The sequence below is a fragment of the Spea bombifrons genome, chromosome 2 (genome assembly GCF_027358695.1).
Source record: "Spea bombifrons isolate aSpeBom1 chromosome 2, aSpeBom1.2.pri, whole genome shotgun sequence".
Lineage (NCBI taxonomy): Eukaryota > Metazoa > Chordata > Amphibia > Anura > Pelobatidae > Spea > Spea bombifrons.
Genome location: NC_071088.1, coordinates 135,584,709 through 135,610,529, shown reverse-complemented (window position 1 = coordinate 135,610,529; position 25,821 = coordinate 135,584,709). Strand labels below are relative to the sequence as shown.

Genomic DNA, 25,821 nt, shown 5'->3' with positions numbered 1-25,821 from the left:
GAAATTCAATGAAACCGCGGCTCCCGCTGAACATACAACCGCTGCATATAATGGATCCGTAGCGCGTTTTGGCCACGTAACATGTATAACTCAACAGCAGCAATGGGTTTTCATTCCCCTCCCCCCGACAGGACCCTTTGAATGTAGGGACTGTAAGATGCGCTGCGGGAATTGTTGCCGCTATATAAATAAAAGAGAATAATATTAATAAATAGTAACATTATCGTTGGTAATTAGTTCCCCCGATGCTCTAAATGGAAGCCTTTTGGAGGTGGGAAGACTGCCGCGCCCCCCCACACACACACACAGTGATGTCATATTTACAGTCAATTAGTTGCCCCCCCCCCAAATGTATTAATATGGACAAACAACAGAAAGATGAAATGGGTAGTAGATATGTGGAGCAGCCTCCCAGCAGATGTGGTAGAGGCTAATACAGCGTGGGAATTTCAACTGAATAGCAAAATTGTATTGAAATGAGTTTAATTAACACTACGTTATCCGTCACTCACTCACCTTTTTACAGGCTTTTAACAGATTAAATATTTGGGGAGGAACGGCCGGCTTTATTCCCGTAAATAGCTGCTAGTGAGGTCACAGCGGGGCGTATAGAGCAGAAGATGTGATAAATGCAACGCGCTGAACGTAATCTGCCGGGAGGATAAGCGGAACGCGTCGGGAGATTCCTGCCATAACTTCTGTCTACGTAACGGAAACACAGACCCTGCCTGGAGAATGTATACATCATCCCAGATAAAGTGAAAAAGACCACATTCCACCAAAACCCGGCCCTGCACGAGGCGTAATAAAAACTGTTTAACCATTTAAATACCAGCGGGCTGCATGCGCACTCCTTTTCCGCTGCCGAGACCCTGTGATGTCACGGATATGACATCACATATGGTTCTGCCCACTGCAGCGTGCGTTTAACCGGTGCCTGTGGTCTCAAAAAACACCACGACAGCCAACGTAAACCTGGTTTTCAGGACTGCCCCAGGAAATGCAGGACTGCTGGGTGCTATGGATCAGCCTGTACGCTACACAGCATTAAGAACCTTTGAATAAGAGCTGCATTTTCTGACAGTTTAACAGCCATATCGCCCGTTTCTAGATACATCGCTGTAAATCGATGCAAATGTAGTAAAAAATGAGAAGCCATAGCTACCAAGTTCCTGGGATTTCGCCAACCATGCCTGGAAACAGCGGCTATATAACACAGGCTCATGAATACAATAACTTCCACACTTCTCCAGAATCTATGGGGTTAATGGACACTCCTTCTCATCCAAAAATTCTAGAGAATATTTCTCTGCGCTAGAAAACTCCAGGATTATTCCTCCCCACTACACCTTCTCTCCCCTATTGTTGAGTTGCTGATTGCTGGAGATTGGTTCGTACGGTTGGGGGGAGGAGAAGGCAGAGAACTTCAAGCTGATTAGATAATAATAGATCATTCTAAGAATAAAGAAAAAGTTCTACTTTTCCCCAAAATGACGTCAGAGGCTTAGATGGAATATAGGTTTTATTTTAAAAATAGTTTACACGAGAGTAGTAAATACATGGGACAGGCTCCCAGCAGAGGTGGTAGAGGCTAATACATGCATGGGATAGGCATATGGCTCCTGAATCTAAGAAGAGACCAACGACTGATTAAGGTTTGAGTCTTTACAGCAGGAGAAATGGGCCGGATGGGGCCGAATGGGTCTTTTATATGATGAGACCTTCAGAGGAAAGATTAAATGACACTACAGGGTGTAATGAGTAGAACAGAACGTTTCATTCCAGCTTCTAGTCAGGTGACCCAAAGAGGGTTGTGGCGGGTTCAGAAACGTTGTTGCCATTGCAGCAGAAAATGTTTCTTTGCTCTGTGCTACATTTTTAAGCATCTCAGAAATTGTCAGATCTGTTTAACTGATTCACATTCCAAGTCGCTGGATATCCCGCCGTCACGTTTCGGATGAGAGCCACGTACCCACCCGACGCCGTTACACTAATGTTAAGTAAGGTTCGGCAGACGAGGGGTTAAAGCCAAATTCTTATCATTCTGTTTCCGAGAGAGGCTGATCCGGAGCGTTTATCTGCTTTACCTCCAGAACATGACAGCCTTTGACGTCCTGTACATCCCGACATATTACCCCAGCCGGCTCCTTCTGGTTCCCCACCCTATATCTAAAGAACGTGGCCCCCGGCCCCGACGCGTCACCGAGAGGCAGAGTGCGCTTCCTGCACCGTTTAATCAACGCCATTTAGTTAACGTCTTCCTTCCTTTTTTTTCTAATTATTTCATATAAATTCTAAAGTAAAAATATAGATTATTTATTCAAAGAACCCTTAAAATGTCTTAAAATTCCAACACCGAGCTGCTACCGGAATTCTGACACACTCTGTTGTAAATACAGCTGTTACTCAGGACCGCCTTGTATGTTCTGCTGGTCATGTGACGCTCAAGCAGGCACTGATAGGTTATTGCCGTATAAATTGTAACGCTTGGGCTCTTTTTGGTGGTTTGGTGTGAACACGCATTACGCTAGTAGAGAGATCATTCAATCAAGTGGAACAGCATCTTAAAAAAAACAAAACGAATATGATTTTATAAGGGCCCTCGCTAATTATTTATCTGCTGCGCCAGAGAAGCGCCCCAATTAGATTCAGAATTTGGTAATTTAGGAAAAGTTAGAAAACAAATGGAATCAGCCGAGCGCCGTGACTTTAATCGCACCAAATGCGATCATTAATGAGTTAAATGTAATCAGCAGGTTCTTTATACCTCATTATCCAATCCGTAATCAGAACTAAAAACACATATTTACATGTAAAGGGACTGTAATAGTTAACGACATAAGTTGATCTTTAAGGGGAACTGCTGACATTTTTTTATTCCTGGCATCGGATTAAAAATCCGTCTTCATAAACATCGCTCGGTTTCCTTTTTAAAGCCGTTCACGTTTTTGCCCCATAATATAAAGTTTTCAGGCAGCTGCATATCAGCTATTTGTATGATTCTCACTCTGTTATCTGATCCCCGATCTACTAACCCCCCCGACTCCTTATCATACTGCCTGTGGGGAACAATAGAATGTCTCAGTCTTAATCACTCACTTTAACTCTCTGACTAATGAAAGTCTATGGAGGAACGGACTTCATTAGCATCGCCATAAAGCATCAGCTCAGTGCGGTGATTGAGCCGGGAAAGTCACCCAAAATATCACATGACTGACAGCGACGGCGGCTCCAGGTCTGCAGATAAAAGTTTATTGAAACAAAATAAGATAAAAACAGTGTTTTTTGTCAATAACCGACAATATTTTATACACTACGGGGGGTTATATTAGTGTATGCAGTGCTGGGGGTTATATGACTGTATACCGCACTGGGGGGGGTTATATTACTGTATACCGCGCTGGGGAGGTTATATTATTGTATACAGCGCTGGGGGTTATATTACTGTATACAGCGCTGGGGGTTATATTACTGTATACAGCGCTGGGGGGTTATATCACTGTATACCGCGCTGGGGGGGTTATATTACTGTATACCGCGCTGGGGAGGTTATATTATTGTATACAGCGCTGGGGATATATTACTGTATACAGCGCTGGGGGTTATATTACTGTATACAGCACTGGGGGGTTATATTACTGTATACAGCGCTGGGGGGTTATATTACTGTATACAGCGCTGGGGAGTGATATTACTGTATACAGCGCTGTGGGTTATTTTACTGTATACAGCGCTGGGGGGTTATATTACTGTATACAGCGCTGGGGGTTATATTACTGTATACAGCGCTGGGGGTTATATTACTGTATACAGCGCTGGGGTTATATTACTGTATACAGCGCTGGGGTTATATCACTGTATACAGCGCTGGGGGTTATATTACTGTATACAGTGCTGGGGTTATATTACTGTATACAGCGCTGGGGGTTATATTACTGTATACAGTGCTGGGGTTATATTACTGTATACAGCGCTGGGGGTTATATTACTGTATACAGCGCTGGGGTTATATTACTGTATACAGCGCTGGGGTTATATCACTGTATACAGCGCTGGGGGTTATATTACTGTATACAGTGCTGGGGTTATATTACTGTATACAGCGCTGGGGGTTATATTATTGTATACAGCGCTGGGGTTATATTACTGTATACAGCGCTGGGGTTATATCACTGTATACAGCGCTGGGGTTATATCACTGTATACAGCGCTGGGGCATCCAGACAGTAAGTACCGTCTCTCTTACTTATTTATTGTATTATATTAAATGCCTTTTGTACGTCACAGGAAGTAATAAACAAAGTAGTAGGAAGTTATTGTTTATAAAACGCGCTAAATGATGAAACTCATAGAAAGATGTAAATATCTATTTTTTATCATAATTTAAAATGGTGACCAGCGGATAAAAACAAGTGAAATTCACCCATTAGAGCCGTTATTTGATCATTTAAAGCCTTAAATGAAGAGCAAGGTCATCTGTTTTCGATCAGTCCGGCTGAGCACACGGGGGGCCGATACTGGAGCTAATCAGAGGTTATGGTTCTATATGTGGGACACTCAGCTGGAATACTGGTTTCCTTGGTAACAACCCCATAATCAAAGGCAATTTCACATTAGGAGGGTCTGTCATTTTCCCAAACGTCACGGGTCTCCCCAACAAGCCCGTGATCCCCAAAAGTGGGACACAGTGAAGCAGGACAGTTCCCAAACCAGACCCAGGGGGGGGACTGGGAAAAAGGGTTAAATTACACGGCAAGTGACCCCAAACATAAAAACGATACGTTTCATAAGTTTAGATAACTAAGTAAATAAGAAACACTCGTGATATCGGGTTCTGCTCATCCCTCCCCATCCCTGAAACCTCACCTATTTGCATGCATGCGATTCCAGAGATCTGAACCCCAAAAGCAGCGTTCTACTTGGCATATTATGGATTGAGTTATACGACGCCATCATATTCCACAGCGCTGTACAATACATCGCGTTACAACTCAGGAATTTTAACCCTTTTCCGCCGGCAGTTCAAATTTCTTTTTTGTGATGCAGCTACAGACAGGGCAGTGAAATTCTTTCGCATAGTAAATAAGACTTTTTAAAAGGTCAGCGGATTACAAATATTTGCAGACACGTTAACTCCTCCATTGCCCCGGCGAATTGACGTCGCCCCGCGAACCGAGATATTAATCTCCTCTATGAAAAAAGACCTCGGAAATTCTGCTTAGATTCAAGATTCTAGAAAGGAGTTTGTTTCGTTCTGTGTTGTAATACATATTATTATATTATTATTATATATGTTATATTATATTATTAGAGATGTTATATTATTGTAGGTGTTTTATTATTATACATTATATTATATGTTATATTATATTATTAGAGATGTTATATTATTGTAGGTGTTTTATTATTATACATTATATTATGTTATATTATATTATTAGAGATGTTATATTATTATATGTTATATTACATGTTATATTATTAGAGATGTTATATTATTATATGTTATATTACATGTTATATTATTATAGATGTTATATTATTATATGTTAAATTACATGTTATATTATTATAGATGTTTATTATTATTATTATATGTTATATTACATGTTATATTATATTGTTATAGATATTATATTATATGTTAAATTACATGTTATACGGTATTATAGATGTTTATTAGATGTTATATTACATGTTATAATATATTATTATAGATGTTATAATATGATATGTTATATTATGTTATATTATTATAGATGTTATATTATATGTTACATTACATGTTATATTATATTATTATATGTTACAGTATATTATATTATAGGTGTTTATTATACATTATATTATATGTTATATTATATTATTATAAATGTTATATTATTATATGTTATATTATATGTTATATGATTATATGTTATATTACATACTATATTATTATAGATGTTATTATATGTTATATTATATGTTATATTTTATTATTATAGATGTTACTTAGTAACGGTAGCGAAGTTAGGACTGCCGCCTCGGCTGGATACGTCATCTCCGCGCATGCTGGAACCCACTGACCGACGCAGGTGCTTAATCAAGATGTTGCCTTCTACATCTGGGATTATTTTGGCGTTTGATGGCGATATGATTATTATTATTTATTTATTTATTAAGCACTAACATATTCCGTGGCATTGTACAATTTAAGTATGGGGGTTTGAACAAATACATGACAAAAGATACACTTACAGGTACACATAGAACATGGGTTGAGGACACGGCTCGTGAGCTTGCAATCTAGTCTTTTGGTACTTTTATATAAAGTTCCTGGCAGCAGTGGTGGGATTATAAGGGCCCCGGTTTGGGATTTTACAATCTAAACGACCTAATGATCCTAAATAACCAGGACTTCCTAATAAAACTCTCATATCGCTATTTGGCCACTTCCAGAATTACAGAAATACCCAATTCTAGCCCTTTTAACTGAAGTCTTGAACCCCCTCTAGGCTGGTTTGAGCTGCCAGTCTAATGACTCTCAGCCAGCCCACACTCTGTATGCTTTAAATATGGTCCGGGGCCACGGGCAACGCTGACCATTATTGCAGCATTCAGGCTGCAAACTCTTATGTCTGACAAGTGGTTTTAAGCTATATTTATACATCTGTTTGCCCCCCCCCAAGAAACAACGGTGGGGACATTTAGATGGAGCAAAACTCATAGTCTGCCTGTTCTAAGTCTCCTTAATCAGTCGTTGGTCTCGTCTTAGATTCAGGAGCCGTATGTCTATCCCATTCATGTTTAACACCCTCACTGTATTACCCTCTACCACTTCTGCTGGGAGGCTGTTCCATTTATCTTCCACCCACCCAAATTGAAAGTGGATCCAAGTGGGGAGAAGAAATAGTGGGTCGACTAAAATAAAGAGAAGTTAAAGAAAGAACTGATAAAATTCATCTTCTATTACTTCTATATCACAATATTCTGATTACAGACACTATTTTAGTAGTTAATACGCAAATAAAATTATTTCTTCTGGTATTCAAAGAATGCATCAAAAACGGATCACCGTGGTCTTTTTTTGGTTAATAGTCTTTCTTACATCTTCTATCCCGTTACTTGGCAACATTACTTCTTAAAGAAATTCTAACCCGATCTCAATCTTCCGTATATGTATATTTTTTTCCGGATATATGATTTCATTACGATTATTATGATATTATCATCACCATCATTATTATGTGTTTTTAACAGCGAACTCTATTACTATTTTTTTTTTTTTTTTAAAGATTTAATAAATCTCCAGTACAGATTTATTTTTTAAAATATTGATTTTTCTTCAATTTTATAAGTAATCATATTTATTTTAAAAAAATGATTTAAAATTCCTCGCAGGCCATCTCGGACACCGGGGCAAATCGCGTGGTCAATCTATACGAGCATTTAAAGCGTCTTACCCTCCGGGGGGGCTTCCTAACCAAGGAACATGGGGTTCCTTAATAACTATTACCCACACTATTCTCCAATACAACTTATTGGGTCTTCTTACATCATACAGCTAAAAAAATTACTCTCTGAGATCATTAAAAACGCTGGCTTCATGACGCATTTCACATCCACTCAATGGGTTTTATATTCCTTAAAGAGAAACAAGACAGCGCTCTCAATAAAAACCACAAAAAAAAAACCTCCATAAAAAAAGGAACGCAACTTAAATATACAAAATAATAATAATAATAATAATATTAATGGTACAACGTATTTGTCCAAAAATGGTAAACCCTTTCTATAACATCTAAGGTATAAATCTCATGGCATATATACGTATATTTTTTTTTATTTTTAAAAAAGGGATAAAAGGTCCAGATATGCTGTAAATGGTAAAGAATATCGTTGTAAATATACCGTAAAAAACCTTAATAAATAATAATGCGGAAACGTACCCTAATATATAATATATTTTTATATTCTGACTGCCTGGAAGCCATATTAGCGCTCACCCTATACACTATCCCTGCGTAATTCACACCCTAAATGTCCTGAATCTCTACCTTGTGCCACGGAGGAGAAACCACTTAAAGTTTATATATAGAACCCCCCCGCCCTGTACAGAATGGGAACATCCAGGTTAACTTCCTGTTCTCAGGATCAGAATGATTATTCCTGCCAATTATCTCTCCCCTATTGTTAAGTTGCTGATTGCTGCTGATTGGTTGAGGCAGCCTTTGTCAGGGTGGGGAGGACAGGAAATTGATTAGAAAATGCTTCGTTTCCTGGCCTTCGCTCGGATACCGGCTAAAGTCCCTAACCTTTAAAACTAAACATTTCCAACCAAATTACAACCGAGGGGAAAAAATATATATATATATTTAATAAATTACATTATGCAGGATGCTGTGGTGACAGCTCCTCTTTAAATAGAAATGTGTATTGTACAGCGCTGCGGAATATGATGGTGCTATTAAAAAAAACAAATAATAATAATTGATCATTATTATTATTATTATTGATTTATTTAGCACCAACATATTCCGCAGCGTTGCACAATGGGATTTAAATGCAATCAGCTCTCCAATTATATAAATACATCTACATGCAGGAACACACACTAATAAATAGAATGAAATCAGTCATTACTTGAAATAATAATTTTTCCACTTGAAGCATTTTAAACGGGGAAAAAAGTGAATTATTTAACATTTTGCAAAATATGTATGTTAAGTAATACAGCTACAGAAAAGTCATTTCCCAAAAATTATGAATTATTATATTATTATATATAATATATATACCGGTATATAATATATATATATAATAATGATAAATTATTATATTATTTCTTAGATTTAGTAAACCTCCAGTACAGACTTAAGTTTGAAAGCAAAAAATAATGTGTTTTTCTGAAAAATATCATAGGGTAATATTACCCTCTCAAACATGGGAAAATTGTATACATAAACATACATTTTAATTCCAACTTTTTATTAAATAATCTTCATTATATAATATTTATATTACATTAGAACAAATAGTTGTATTTTTTTCGTACTTTAATTAAATATGCTACAATATTTTTTTTTTCCACCACTTTTTTGCTACAAGTACCGGCATTCAGTGAAATATATTTTTTATTGAATTCCTACACATTTATTTACATTTTTATTTTATTAATTATTATATATATATATATATATTAGCTCCATAGCTAGACGTCAATATCAACGTTTTTGTTTTATTAAACAAATTTTAATACATTTTATTAAAATAATAACTTTATTTTAATAAACAGATTATTTTAGTTAAACGTTTGATCTTTAAAAGATACCTTTCCACCTATTTTGCATAATATATAACTCTAAAAGGGGTGCTTTATAAGTAACTCAGCCTCCCAACAGAAGTGGTAGAGGGGAATACAGCGAGGGAATTGAAACATCCATGGGATAGGCATACGGCTCTTGAATCTAAGACGAGACCAAGAACTGTTAGATTTTGCCCTTATTCTTTCTTTTTTCAGGGACCTCTTAATTGTCATGTGACAGAAAGGCAGCCACTGATAGGTTGAGGTCATAGAATTTTTTTTTAATCTTAATAAAAGATTTCTTATACGAGGAAATAATAAAATGACGTGTCTGCTAAGCGGGTTTAAGGTGTTTTTGTCCAAGTGGAAAAGCCCCTTAGAACGGAAGGTTAATGTTATTGAAGCCCTGGCATTCCGGACGGATACAGCCGACGCTACATGCTGCAAGAATCGATAGATTTCAGGACGATGTATGCGCTCCTCTACGGGCGACTTCCCCGCTCCAATATCTGCTTCATCGTTATGAGAAATGACCGTGACAAATGGCGGCCAGGTCCTAATTGCCCGATTCCAATCAATTCACTATTAGTAACCATGACATGCTTCCAATACGCTGCCGGAGACTCAGCTTAAGGGCTGAATATATAATTTACAGTCACCAGGGGACAATATATATATATATATATATATATATATATATATATATATATATATATATATATATATATATATATATAAACATTGCTGCGGGGAACTACAGGAGGAAGAAGTATGTGGATCAGCCTCCCAGCAGAGGTGGTAGAGGCTTATACAGTAGATAGGCGAGACCAAGGACTGATTAAGGTTTGAGACTCTGCAGCAGGGAGAACGGAGTGGACGGGTCGGGATGGGTCCGATCTGCCGGCAGATGTATGTATTTTCTGTATGGTACATACAGAGCACAACGTTTGAAAAGTTGTCTTATCACCATAGCAACCAACATTCCATTGGTTGTTATGGTGATAAAACCACTTTTCTAACTTTGTATCGGGGTTCCCTCTGAAGAAGAGACCCTGGAGGTCCCGATAAATACATCTTTTTTCGATGTGGGCCCAATAAAAGATATAACCTTCAGCTTCGGCTGGGGGTAATAGGCTTTACGTGGCAATAATAGTAATAATAGAAATAATAGTAAAAGGACTTGTGTCTAGTTACTAAATGTGGTCTCGCCTTAAATTCAAGAGCCATGTGTCTATACCATGCATGTTTAAATCCCCTCTCTGTATAAATCTTAATGTCTACTTCTGCTGGGAGGCGGTTCCACTTATCTACCACCCTCCCAGTAAAGTAAAACTTCCTTCCATTCCATCGAAGCCCCTGACCCTCTGGTGTTAGATTCTGGCCTCCTCTTCTAACATTTCTCGTCCTTTGAAATAAACGTCCCTCCGTACCTATGTATTTAAATGTTTCTATACTGTTATATTATCTCCCCCTGTCTCTCTCCCCGTCTCTCTCTCTCTTCTCCCTCCCTTCTCTCTCTCTCTACTCTCCTCATCTCTCTCTCTCCCCGTCTCTCTCTCTCTCTTCTCTCATCTCTCTCTCTCCCCGTCTCTCTCTTCTCTCATCTCTCTCTCTCCCCGTCTCTCTCTCTTCTCTCCCCCGTCTCTCTCTCTTCTCTCCCCCGTCTCTCTCTTCTCTCCCCCGTCTTTCTCTTCTCTTCCTCATCTCTCTCTCTTATCTCCCCGTCTCTCTCTTAACTCCCCGTCTCTCTCTTAACTCCCCGTCTCTCTCTTTTCTCTCCCCCGTTTCTCTCTTCTCTCCCACCCAAGCCGCACATATTGAGTAGCGATGTAGAAGAAGGAACAGCTACAAATCAGTGCATTGCTGTCACCGCGCTTAACCCATTGTATGCCACCAGTCACTGAAAGGGTTAACGGGTACAAACGAATCTTAACTAGAAATACATTCTTATCGTAAAGTGATTGGAGCGTCGATCGAGCCGCTGGTCCAAGCCCAGGCCCATCCGGGTCCAGGCAGCTCCGGCCATCACGCAGAGGCCATATGACTACAACTCCTATCATCCTCTAGTTGATGGGAGTTGTAGTCCATGCATCCTGATCTCTCCACAGGGGAAAAAGAAGTTCAAGGTCAGGGCACAATGTTTATATATTAATATATAGCAGCCACTCGTCCCGGACTATAATTCCCATCATGGCCAGCCGGCTTTTGCCGACTTAGCAGGGGTAATCATATAGCGCTCTATGACGTGGCGGCAGGCAATGGGGCATCCTATCACACTTTAGTGCATTTGTCTGGCTGAGGGTTCATAGGAGTAGCAGTCCACATCGGTCAACCCATTTTAACTCTTTCCTGTCTTACAATGAGAAGGTATTTATTCGCCCGAAACGCAAACAGAATAGCAAAAGGTTGTTTTTTTTAGGAAGCCGGGGCGGAATAAACCGAATGAAATGTCAGAATACGAGCGTGAAATGCCAGGGAGGGAACGGAGCCAACCCACAAGGGAAGCTAGCGAACAATCCCACTTCCTTAAATCCCCAAGTGTCAACACAACCCAGAACGACAACCCGGACCGGCGGCGTCCCCGTCAGCGTACGACACACACATCCCGACAGCAGCCATTAACCGGCGTGGGGTCGGGACGCACGGACCTGTAAAGTGCATTCACTCACTACCGGGGTCCCTGCCGTGATTTGATTGACAGCTGTCAAAAAAAAAATCAGAAAACACATAGCGAGATCTGGCATCCCAGTGAACTACAGCCCCCTGGCTGAGGATTGTGGGGCTGGCAGTCCTGCTATACAATCATTAAAAGCCCCGGCCCCCAGGAGAGCCTTTTATGTCTCCCAAGGGGGGGTTGTGAAACAATGTATCCGCATGTTAATAAAGGGACTGACCTGGTTCCTTTGTCCCCCATCACCAGGGTGTTCTGCAGCCACTCGGGAAGGTGCAGCAGGGCAGATCAGGGAGGTCCGGCCACAAAGGGGTTAAGCGATGGTGGCAGCAGGGCACACACCGCAGATCTGGGCTCGGAGTGCCAGTCCTGGCGGGGATTAAATGGTGTGAGAAGGAGGGAGAGGATTGGGATTATGATGGCAGCGCTCGCAGGCTGCTGCTCTCTCTCTGCTGTCGGTGGGTTGTACAAGCTGACAAGCTTTAAAGATCCACCCTCACCGCTTCAGCTTCCTGCTCCATTACCATACAGTCCAGGGCTGGGGCTGCAGCCAGGGAACCTGCTCCCTCTGCTAATCCACAGCGTGGCAACCAGCAGATCTCGGCTACACGACAGCCAGAGACGGCAATTCCCATCATGCTAGCCTAGCACAGGGAACGTTCTAAATGGGGCACTGCAATCCTCATCATGCATAGCCAGGAAATGTATCAGACATGCCGGCTGTCACGGACTAGAATTCTCATCATGTTACGGGGATCTGCAAGCACTGCAATTCCCAGTAGTCAGTACACAGCCAATCTAGGGGGTACAGTCCCTTTGTATAAAGCTGTTGTGGACAGCAATTCCTATCATGCTTCAACAGGATAGGTAAATCCCTCAAACTACAGTTCCTATCATACGTGCACTGTGTGTGCGTCTCAGACTAGAGACTACAATCCCCATCATTCTATGAGATGGAGGATATGCCACACTGCAATTCTGGCAGGTGGGCAGCACAATCCCCATCATTATCAGGCAGCCAGTGGCTCGGTGATGCTATTCCTATGGTTCAAAAAGCAATGTTTGATCTCATGGACCATAATTCCCATCATGCTTAGCCGGTCTTTAGGAAAATTCCAGCATCCTACCTTCACGGATCAAAATAGCTAACAGCGCTGATATACTGGATCTGAAATAGTCAGCTTCGGACTACAACTCAAACATAGGGGCCTGCGCATGATAGGGGACGCAGTCTTTACTTACGTATAGCTAAAAATATGTATTTATATATAAGGGCCCGAGGGCAGAGTTTAACTTTTACATTCCTGTGATCAGATTATCAGTGTTCATAGTACTTATCCTCATACCTTCCAACTGTCCCCTTTTTTGTTGGACAGTCACGGTTTTCAGGCACCGTCCCACAGACCTGCCGCAGCTAGTGGGGAACAAGGGCCAGTTAGAGAGAGCAGAGGACCTTTCCAGACCGGCCCCCGTGGTGTGATATGGATAGGGGTCTTTACTGTAGTAACACAAACCTCTATCACAGCCACCTCGCGATGTAGTAAAGCTGTACGGTGACGTAGATAGGTGGTCCTGCCCCTGTCCCCCCTTTAATCACACCCCAGCCCTGCATTTATTCCGCCCCAGCAACTAAAATGTTGTAACAGCTCTTCCATAGCCGGACGAGGCAATAAATGGAATATAATATTATAAATATTATATATATAATATAATGGAAAATATGTGCCGTTTATTATTTTTAAACAAAAAAAAAAGACATATATGCTAAGCAAATATATATATACACATAATTAAATATATACGGAAACCTAAAAATTAAGATTTAAAATTATATTTATATATATATAAAATATAATATATATATATATACATATATATATATATATATATATATATATAGATATATTATTTTAGTATGTATTTAAAGATACAGATAATATATATTTAGAATTCTGACAATAATAATCACCAATATTTACACTACGGAACACCGTTTGTCGTTTAGACACACCATGTTTAAGTAATAAGGCACCACGAGTTATTTCCCAGGAGTGCACGTTCCTGATAAACCACAAGACGAGATCTGGCAGGGGAGGCAGGACTGATCTGTGAAATCCAGGACTATTGGGATGTATGCTATATGGTAGGGTTTGTTCTGTCCCGATAGTCCTTGATTATCTGCATTGTGATTGATAGCCTGGAGACCTGTAGCGATGCAGGCTGGGGCAAGAAGGCTCCCGGCCAAGTTGTTTTCTTGTGTCTGTTCTTGTGCGGAATATGAATTCATCCACGCGGGGTTTACAGACGGTGGGACTGTTGGACACGGATATATTCTGATATAAGAGATGTATTCACTAAACCCGAGAGTTTGTATGAAACCCCACTGAGCGTATCTTGCAAGAAGGGCTTTAAAAAGAGGTTGTCAGGGCAATAAATTCTCTAAATGCCCTACCGGGGACGCTGGCAGGTATGGTAAGGGTTGACTCGGAGTCTCCTGGTGAAGCCCGGCTTCCCTGGGTCTCCGGTCAATTTCTTCCGATAAGTTCTGCCGGTTCCTCGAGAATTTTTCCTGCTCTCTACTTTATTCCTGACTACTAAAGACTGTCAGGGGATAGCCCCCTACTGGAAGCCAGTCTCCCAGAAGAAGGAGAGGCCCAGGTAGCCCAGCCAGGTAGCCCACCCAGGTGGGAAGTTCCCAGGTATTGAAGAAACACCATTCTCAGTACCGCTGTATTCCCAGACCCTTCCCAGGAATATTTAGAGGGTCCTGCTCCTGCCACTTTACAATCCGTTATCATAAATATTAAGTTTCTTTGCTTATATTTTTATGATTTTGTGTTATTTTATTATATTGTGTTATATTTTTTATACCAGAGAGTGAGATTCATAGATCATAAACATTTTATAGTAAATCTGTTAAGCACAAGCAGTACCTCGTATCTCTCCTTAAACTATTCTGTGCCCATATTCTATTGAACTGGCCATGTATTTTAGGGGTTAAAAGGAGAAAAAAATGGTTAAAAAAAATAATGTAGATCCTATGGAGAAACACAACACAGGACTTCAGCAAACTAGAAGGCCGTCATGTGATATTTAAGGTCACTTTCCCGGCTCAAACACCACACTGAGCTGATGCTTTATGGCGATGCTAATGAAGTCCGTTCCTCCATAGACTTTCATTAGTCAGAGAGTCCGGCTGGGTGATTAGGACTGAGCCATTCTGTTGTTCCCCACAGGCAGTATGATAAGGAGTGTGGATATTTAAAGTCTAAATGCCCCTGGAATATAGTGCCCCGTCGTGACCAAGTAACCCACGTGAGCCTCCATTGCCGTCACATCCCCCGGTTAATATATAGTGCAGTTAATTTCCACGAAGGCAATCCTCGAGACAAAGCGGCAATAATGTGCCAAACCTCTCCTCAAAAGGACAGCCTCGGAACGAAAAGACAATTCATTTGTTAAAAGCATCCTGCAGATTGCCATGACATGCGTTTCTCAATGTAACCTATTACCAAAAGACCTCCGGGGACCCCCATTAACCTCAAATCCACAGAGCCCCCATCTGACAGGCCTACAAAACACAAGCAATGGCATCCGGTCCTGAGACCGCCGTGGCTTTTATCGGGTGGTCCATTAAGGGAGACATTTCAGGCTAACGACGCTGGAAGATGAAATCTATAAAACGATTAAAAAAAACCTCTATATATTGTTAATATATTTTTTTTAATTGGTTTTACTTTTTTGTCAGGGACTCCACATTTCCAACGGACGTGGTCTCCACGTACAACACCCCCCACCCCCCGCCTCTAACTCTTAACATATAAGATTAAGAAGAGGGATAAAATAGTTATTTTATTGCAAATAGTTGGAAAAAGAAATCAATAGAAAATAAGCAAAAAAGGCAAAGCGTATTTCAGAATACAGCATATAATGATTATGCATGCGCGGTGATGAATGATAAACTTGGTGCATGGTGAGCAAAATCAGTTCGAACAATCCATTCGTTTAGTTTTTCCCAAAGGAATTTCGGATCCAGATTTTTTTGGGAAAAGTTTCGGAAGGAGTTTTTTTCATTAGGAAACAAGATTTGGAGCAATGTTTTAATTGGAGGAGGTCTTTGTGGCCTCGATAACAAAGGGTCAGTAGAAGAAGGCAGCGACAGCTCTTCAAGGTAGGCTTTGATCATTTCAGAGGCGCTAGTCTGACTTTGGGGAGCTTTGACCGTACAAACCAAACAATCCCGGGCTGCTGCTCCGGTGGATCTGGTGCTGCTGGCCGGTGGATCTGGTGCTGCTGGCCGGTGGATCTGGTGCTGCTGCCCCCGTGGATCTGGTGCTGCTGCCCCCGTGGATCTGGTGCTGCTGCCCCCGTGTATCTGGTGCTGCTGCCCCGGTGGATCTGGTGCTGCTGCCCCGGTGGATCTGGTGCTGCTGCTCCGGTGGATCTGGTGCTGCTGCTCCGGTGGATCTGCTCCTTGCCCCATTAATGCCCCTTCTCTTCTGTCCAATGGGGTAATCCAAAAACATACAACTTTGATTCTCAACGCAACCCCGGAACGACACAAAACTGACTTCCTTGGCGGCAGCAGAGAGCAGTGGCGGAGCTGGCTTGGGGGGGGGGATAAAAGTATCACGACACGGAGCACATGCGCAACTCCCGGCTTTGGCCTTTTAACGGCGCAAATTATTTTCTGCTCTACAAAAATAGGAGGCTTTGCTGGTATTACTGAAACTCAAGCCATTGACAGTATTGCGAGACACATTGAGCGTGCGCAGTCCCCTGCCCTGCCTGGCTAACGCGCAAACAATATATTCTTTTTATTAAAATTAAATGTCATTTATTTATTTTGTGCTTTACAAAAAATGAGGTTTTGCTGCTAAACAACTCAGCAACGGTATTTAAAGAAAATCGCTTTTAAAAAAAAAAAAATTAGAAATGAGCCCTAAAATAATCAATTATTTAAAAAACATTCATGAAAAAAAAATGGCTTCTGCTGCAGTCCCAGTAGGACAATAAAATGAACAATTAGTATTTGTGCAGCTTCTCCGATCCCCCCCACCCTGGTCAATCTTCTGCACCATTAGTACACCTACAGCACTATGGGAGATGATCCTCGGTATTAACACTAACACTGCCGCTGACTGACATTAACCCATCTGGCGTCAGAACTCTAATAAGTAGTAGCTTTGTAAATTAAAGAGAAAACCCCATCAATCACAGCCATAATCAACGGGACTGTCCCTCAAACTTCATGCCACTTCTTTTGGCTTCTTCTGTCCATCAATCACAGTCCCTTCCCACGTTCCCCGCTGAAAAAGCACCCAAACGGGTTTTTATTGAAAAAAATAAATATATAAATATTATAAATATTCTTAACATTAATTTTTGTTTGTTTCGTTGGGGGGGTCCCTCCTTATTTTCAGAGATTCATAGGAATGCACAAATTAGGCAAAAATTTGTTAAAATTAAGATCATGCGAATCCAAATGCGCAAGTCTAGTGAATGGCGCTGCCGGTGTGGCCAAACGTAGCAGAGATCAGCTGGACAATCTCTTATTCCTCCCCTGATGCCCCCTCTTTCCTCCCCTGATGCCCCTCTTTTCTAGGAGCTCGGAATGTTTGCTGGGTATGAGGGTATCGCAGGGTTCTACGGCCCTAAAACCCCCGATAATGTGTATAGAAACAGCAGGGAATGGCTTTATAGATTAAATTGTTTTGGTTGTTGTCGTTGAGATGGCTCCTGGAGCTCTTGGAGTGGCCTCTTCTACTTCATACCTCTATGGTCATATAGACTCCGGCCTGAAGGGTAAAAAGCTTTGAAATGCCCTTTCTAAGAACATATAGTCCAGGACATAGGGGTATAACATAAGTCACTGCAGCTCCTGTGATGCTGAGGGGGCTTCCTGGTCTTCTTTATGCCCGAGGTGGTTCTGAAGACATCTTCTGTGAAGGCCTTCTGTAATCATCCGTGACCATATACCGTACCTGCATTGCGTTTATGACATCACTCGGTCGTTTGGGGCAAAATTGGAGATAAGGAAGTCCCGATTTCACAGATACACATAACAAGGCCCAACTTGTGAGGGAGGAAGGACAGCATTTCTGTCACTCCGCCACCCACCAACGTTCCATCTCCAAGTTACTCCTTAAATTTGTACAAATATGTATCTTAAAAAGGAGGAGGAATAAACCGTAACCCTTATTGACCCTCGACAAAGGGGATTATGTACTAAGCGGTTGATACATGCTTTCATTTTCTTGGAATATTCCCAGATTATTCTCTGGCGATGGACCATACCAACAACAATGAAGTTGTTTTTACGGAGTCCGCCGACCGAGATGTTTATATTGGAACGAACACAAAAGCAGCCCTTTTTTTCCACCTTGGTAATAATAACAATAACAGGGATAATCCTTCCGTTAAGTGAAGTATTTGCGTTGGATATACCCGTGACGCCAGCTCCGAAAACAAACGAGCCACGGAGAGTAAACCTTACAGGCTCGAAGGACAAAGTTTTTTTTTTTTTTTTATTTATGGTAAATTCCGTTAGATTTAATTGAAACATTTTGTACAGAGAATAAACTAAGATATTTTAAAGAAAAATTTAATTTTTTTTCCTAAATGGAAAAATAGGGTAAATAATGAATATTATTATTATATATATATATTACATATGTATATATAATGTAATTATTTTTTATAATGTAAAGTGGATTTGTAATGTTTTTTTTTTTTTTAGAATGTAAAACTACTTTTGTAGTTTTTAAAAAACATTTTACTAGATTTTTGGTAGAAGAATGGAAAGCAGAGGGCAATAAATATCATCCTACCAATAAAAATACTACTTTTTATTGAAATAAAATGTAAAATAAAATAAAAAATGTGAATACATTTTTAAATAAAATAATAAAATGATTTATATAAAATGTTATTTAAAAAAAACATATTTATACGGTATATATGTATAATTTCTTTATTTTTTTAAGAATCTTGTTTTCTTTAGGTGAGAGGCCTACTTTTTCCTAAAAGTGTTAAAATGTTACAGTTTTCTTACGTTAGGTACAGAATTCCATACGTATGGAATTTATACTATTTGACAGGAGCGCTTCCTGATCATGTGACAAAATCGTAGGGGCTGATAGGCTGTTGCCATAGAAACTGAAAAACAAATTTGTTTTGATTTTTACTCAATGAATACTCTGGAGGGTAGAAATAAATATTTCCGTACATCATTTGTCTAAGTGAAACAGCACCTTAAATGCTGTAACTTCTCAGCCTTTTCTTATCGTCGCTATCTTCTGTTAGAAATTAATGTGTAACACGGGAATTAAATAAGACTCAGCACTGCTACTTTACACCTGCCACTTCTGCCGCAAATCTGTTCCATGCATCTACTACACCTTTCCTAAATGAACTCAGAGTATTTATGCTGAATCTGGCTCAGTCTGAATCATCTTCATTAAAAAATAGAACCTCCAGTATATTATTAAAAGAGAGGCTGTGATGGCGGGCTGTTCTCCATACGCTGCCAGCATCCTTCAAGCCGCCGAGCGGGCCTTTGATCGGCTGCCAGGTGCCAGCGTGAGACTTCCAATCTCCAGAGGGCTGCAGCTGCGGACGGCCTGCTGGGTGCGCATGGAGGCCGGCGGGAGGCTGCTTTGAATGCACTTATAAGGAACGACAAAAAAAAAAGGCTTATTGAGGACAAATTAGGCATTTTGAGGAATAAACAGAAATCTGTATTAGAATTCCGGAGGTCATTAATCTGGGAGGGAGTAATCAGCGGCGATTTTCTCCGGGGCCTCTGGGAAATGGAATTTTATTCTGGGAAGAAACGTTATGCGAGCTCGTCGGAGCCGGGCCCTCCTCACCGGTGCTCTCAATAGTTATCTACTACTTATGTCCCGTCTACTTATTGTACAGCGCTACGGAATATTACGGCGCTATATATAATATTAATAACGTAAATTCTCTTCAGTGAAGAAGAAGCACCGGGTTTGGACAAAAGAAGGAAAACTATGGGATTTGTTTTTCATACCTCCCAGGTTTCCCTGTTTAGGAGGGCCATTCCCTCCACAGGACTTTTTTTGTATTATCTGTCATGTTCCTCTTTTCTAGGAGCTCAGGATGATTGCTGGGTATGAGCGCATCGCAGTGAGGGCAACCATCAGGGGGGGGACAAGAAGTGCCAATGTAAGGGGCCCAGGCAAGAAGAGAGGCTTTGTTGGGCCCCGCAGCTTGCTGCCCAGGACTGGACCCTCATGGCCTGCTACTAAGGACTGGGTACTTATCAGTTACGGGGCCCAGATGGTCCCTTTCCAGGGACTGCTGGTACCTTTCTGGACCTTGAGGCTTAGTAGCTCTAATGGGACACAGTGGTGGGAGGAGCAAGGGGTGCAGTGGTGGGAGGGGTTTGGGACACAGTGGTGGGAGGAGCATGGGGTGCAGTGGTCGGAGGAGTATGGGACATAGTGGTGGGAGGAGCATGGGGTGCAGTGAGGGGAGGCGTATGGGACACAGTGGTGGGAAGAGCATAGGGTGCAGTGATAGGAGAAGAAAGTAGTACAGTGGTGGGAGGAGTATGGGGCACAGTGGTGGGAGGAGCATGGGGTGCAGTGGTGGGAGGGGTACGTTGGCAGGAGAAGTATGGCGGTCCTGTCAATGTCACGGAACATGTGATTTTTTTAGTGGGGAAGTGGGGTGGGTGCTGCTCCCCCCGACCCCAAGTTTGTCCTGGCCCCAAAATTTCTGACGGAGCCCCTGATCATAGCATCTGCAGCTCACAATAATGTGTAAAGAAACACGAGAAATGGGTTCCTAACAAATCGTATAAATAAAATATCGTAAAGCCCCTGACCATGCCTCCAACCACCACTTAAAACATAAAATGAGCCGTCTTCCACCCGCTGGAAGTGCAGGAAGCCATGTTTATGAGGTAAAAAGCTCTCGCTGCTAATCGTAGGCATTATTTTCAGGGATGCGTGGAGATTCCATCCCTGCCATTGGCTGCCGTATACAATTTGTCCTGTATTTTGCAAATAAAATCATATTAAATGGACTTCTTATTTAAAGGGACCTCTCATTTAAAAGGATTTCTCATGTTTCATAGCCATTAAAGTGCCTGATTTGACATCCAGAGTTTTACTTGGTATGCAGCCAAGGAAGCCATCATTCTTCATGGACCTGGTAACGGAACAGACGTGGACAGAGAACCGCGATGGCATCTGGGCTGATATGACTCATAGAAGAAGTCAAATCACCAGCCAGTGCCAATAAATCTCAAGTACACTCAGCGCGTCACCAGCTACGGCCATAACCCAGGAGCCCTGCGCTAGAAGCTTTAAATCGCTCGCACATAAATAATTAACACGCAGCAGATCTCGTGCACAGTCATTAGCGGGAGAAGGAATGAAGGATCACAGATGCTTCTTACTATATTACTGGCAATAACACCCTTGGAGGAGCCCATTAACATAAGCCGAGGAGACGCAATATTCTGAAGGGGTAACAACAACGTACTTTAAAAAAAACATTTATAAAAGATCTCACGTTGAGGTTTACCCGTGTGCAATATCGGTGAATCACGAGTTGATATGTTGATATAACATAGAGAATGTATGATATGACATCACAAGTCCATGCCAAGAACATCAGTAGCACGTACTGTCCTGACAACGCAGAACTATGACAGCTTCATATATGATACGTTTCTTATGAGTCCCAACTTAAAGCACCAGAATTTGGGTAAGTGGAGGTCCTCTCAATGCACGAATGATGTCATCATGTGTTGCTCGATGGTGTCATGACGGAATTGTCGGTAAATCGCCTCTGCATCATGCAGCCGTTCACGTTTCTCTCCGACGACTGCTTTTCCAGGAAATGCGTCCCTCCGGGTTCCCGTTGCGTATAATTGAGGTGAGTCTTGTAATTACTTCATCATCATACACTAATTATTTCAATTGCTAAACAGTGAGTGGTTGCGGCCGGCCATTTCCATGTTATGGATCCCAAAGGAAACCCCAGTAAGAAATAAGTCAAATCCCCCATTGGACCAGTAATTGAAATTACAGCTTCCCTCCAACGAGCCGCCCCTCGTCAACTCGATGCTGGAGTCAGGGTCCCATATTGTGAACTTTCCACGAAACGCAACGGGATTTCACCTTTTAAGGTTTAAATAGTGAGGAATTAGCACATTAGTCCATCCCCAATATGTTACTGTTTGGCTACATTGTTTATCTAAACCAGGATTGAGTGTAGACAGAATGGCCTCAATTCATTGACCCATCTTAATTGATGTGCTTCCATGTAAATTGCTGCCATTGACCCCAATGGGAACTCATTCCTGCCACTGATTGGCTGCTTCAAGCTGCTTCGACTACATCACACAAACCAGCAGAAAGCCGGCCGCCATCACTGTCCGCTACAGGGGACTGGGCCCAAGAGCTCGCTACCCTAGGGGGTCGTGGAGCAATTAAAATACTTCAAACAGTGCTGGCCCATGAAGTCTTCTCCAAGCTGTCCTACAATGGCCAGATTGGGGTGGAAAGTAAGTCCTGGTATTTTCAACAACCCACAAATTAGATGATTAGATGCTCTCTTAAAGTTAAAGAGAATAAGCTTGGGTACAAGTGTCCATATTGGTCTACATGGTCTATTTGGTCTTCTGAGATTCCTTTTGGTCGACGCGTAGAACATGACAAGTAATATTCCAGAGGTAAAGTACCACATTCTAAAGTTCTTCTGTGTTTTTCTTTATTCTCCTCGATATTTGATCTCCTTTTTTTTCGACACACGTGCCGCGGGCCTCTTCCCTTGTAGATCTCAAGGCTGAAGCTGTTCCCTGGGTCACCGAGGTATCTGATGGTTAGTAAATGTCCTGTTGCTTAGATGCCGTTCCATCATCATTAACCGCAGAACAGGTTGTTCCTGGAGCTTCCTTTGTGACATAAAGAACGTATTATTCTTCTACAAAAGCAGGTTTATCAATAACCCCTCACTAGAACGGCATTCTGTGTGTGTGAGCGGGTCGTACGTTCTAGGAAATTGCAGGTTTCCAGCACAGTGACTCTTTAGAAAAATAAACTAGGAATTCTTCAGCAAATAGTCTACAGAGCTTTGAAAGTTGCACTTGAAGTGTCCTTGAGAGCCTTCAAAGCAGCCACACGCTCTAATTTTACCAATATTTGAGATTATAACATGTTCTTGCAGCAATTGGAACCACTTGTAAGTCATGATATGGAGCACGGAGGTGAGAAAAGTGTTTCTGAGATGCACCAAAGAAACGTTCCTCAAATCCCAATGGTTCGTTTTCTTAATGGAGACGAGGGAATTCAGGGGAGAACAGGTAATGTTTGAATGTTGCAATAATTTATCATTTATGTCTTGCGTTGTTTCTGGAAGGAGACATACCCTGAATTTGTTTAGCTGATTACTGAACCCTGTATTAGTCAATGTTAATGTTGTAGAGAATAATAAGGAATCACATTTAAAAGCATCATAGAATGCTCTTCATTGGTTGATGCCAGAGGAGCTCCAGGTGCCGGCGACCAATAGAGTCGTTCCTACAGACCTCTAACTCCTGACTCCGAAGCCATTGGTGTCCCCAGGCCAAGTTGCTCCAAGGTGTATTTCGCCCTGCCCTTTACCAGGGGGGACTATAATCCCTGTTCCTCCCAAGACTAGTTGCTCAGAGCAGTTGTCGGAGACAACCGTTTTAAGCAACTTGGCCTAGGAGGAACAGGGATTTGAGTATACTGGAAGTGCCAAAGATCAAAAGGCAAAGATTGGGGGCCGTTGGGAAATAGTATCCGACGTGGCCCTAAACAGAAAACAAATGTTTGAAGCTATGCCTCTTTTTGGGGCCGAAAAGGTTAAGCGAGTTCCGCACTTATCTTATCTTAGTCTCGAATTTAATGCGGCCGGGCTGATCCGTCCTGTAATAATCTTAACTCTTAATCCTGATCTTATGAACGTCTTGCATCTCAATTTGAAATAAATCTCTGTTCTAATTTTGTCTTTACGGCTTTCTTGCGTCTCTGATCTTTATGTTTATTAATCTGATGAAATGCGCGTGTCCTGCGCGCCCCCCCACAGATCTCCGTTTGATACAGCGAGATAATAAGATCTGCGCTTAGCGACGAGATATATTCTTGTGCGTTTAAGACGCTATTCAGCAATCCGGGGGTTGTAAAAACTGATACCGACACCAAAAACATAAATATTCTAATATTTTTTATTATATTATATTTTATTATAGCATATAATACGTCAAACAGTAACTGGAACGGAACTTAAGGAAATTTGTGTTCCACCGAATTCAATTAGCTTTTTAGCACATTTTGCATTAAACCTCATTCCGTACAAAATTATGGGGTCCCTGATGATGTTTGAAGATTAACCAAAATTCACTTTATTAAAGTTCCACCTGTAAGGGGGCACAAAGACCCCCCCCCAGTTGTAAGTTGTGTTTATGTAACAGTAATATAGCACCCCAAAAGATATTTGATGGACAATATGCCCTGTAGGCACTATCATGGCCTGTCCTGTACCCAGCCGTGGACAATGCCTACATGGAGCACAGAAAGGATCCATTTGGGGTTAAAATAATGTTGCCTTACATCAAAGAAAAGGCTACAGGAAGTGGTGATCTTAGGTTCGCTAATCATCAGACATTACCTTGGAGGATTGGACGTAGCCTTATGCCAAAATGGCGGCACCCTAACACTCCCTGCAAAAATCGTGGCACTTTCTGCCCTGATTGGAGGATCGGACGAGAGGACATCACCAGAAGAGCTGCCGTGATGTGAGGGACAGAGTGTGAGGGACAGAGTGTGAGGGGTTCTCCAGCGGCCTAGTGCCATGGACAGGTCCTAGCAGGGATTTTAATCTTAGTGCAAGGGGTTCCTGTTCTGGCATCGCGGGGGGGTCAGCCGTTTAGCAGACTGCTTTCTTCTCGCTAATTGCACCAAATCCACATTTTCTTTAAGACGTGTGTAATGAAGCTGAAGCACTTTTCCGTTTTATGCCGTATCCTCCGTAGCTGACGCCCCGTATCCCGACCCTGCGATTACTGCAGCTTCTCGTTATGGCCCATTACAAATGCGTAACGCGCCTCCCCCTTGGGCCGTTCTCCGTGCGCATGGATTACAGGTTTCCTTCCACTTCTAATTACAGCTAAAATTATAGCTTGAAAGAGCAAATCTATGTATTCACGTAACGCATACACGGAGCGCAATAATCACTTATCGGAAAATGTGAGTCGGAGACGCTGGGTTTTGTTTCAAACCGTGAGGGTTACGTATAAAAAAAGAATATGGCGCTATGGAAGGAAATTGGGGGTCACGCTGTCCAGTGAGTTTGGTACAGGACAAAGTACTTGTTGCTTTCAAACAGCGATGGCCCCAACGTGCGTGTGAAAATAAACCAACGCCAGGGGCCCCGCCATGCTGCAAGCTGCCGGGCTACTGCTACATGGTCACTTAATGTCACATTACATGGCCACCTGAGTAGCCAGCCCAAGCCGAACCAGCCCTGTTTGACAAATTTAGACAAGCTCAAGGGGTAATTACCTCCCTGCCCCCTGGGCTAGCCCATCCCCAATGGCATGAGCAGGCTAGAACCCAAACACAAGGAAAGCTCTACAGGTGGTATGCACAAGGAGCTGCACATCTCAACGTACCTTTTAGCCGTAGGAAGAACCTCTAGAAGGTATTTCAGCTGCACCTCTCCAACAAGGCTCACCAAGACCAAAACACATCCATGGAGTTCTAAGTTCTCTTGTACAAAAAAAATGCCTCTTACTTTGGTTCTAGACTGCCATGGTGGCCAGGATTAGCGTAATATGGGGATGAAATCATTCCTCCTC

The 25,821-nt window shown here is 41.8% G+C and overlaps 1 protein-coding gene across 2 annotated transcripts in view; it reads right to left on the bottom strand.

The window, feature by feature from the left end:
- The window catches only part of LOC128474309 (beta-arrestin-1), an 89,638-nt gene extending 77,263 nt beyond the window's left edge, over nucleotides 1-12,375 (bottom strand). For both annotated transcript variants that reach the window (XM_053456616.1, XM_053456618.1), the window contains exon 1: nucleotides 12,181-12,375. In XM_053456616.1, the coding sequence (XP_053312591.1) occupies nucleotides 12,181-12,200 (20 nt within the window). In that variant the 5' untranslated portion in view covers nucleotides 12,201-12,375. The remainder of the gene's footprint in view (nucleotides 1-12,180) is intronic.
- Between the last annotated feature and the right edge of the window lie 13,446 nt (nucleotides 12,376-25,821).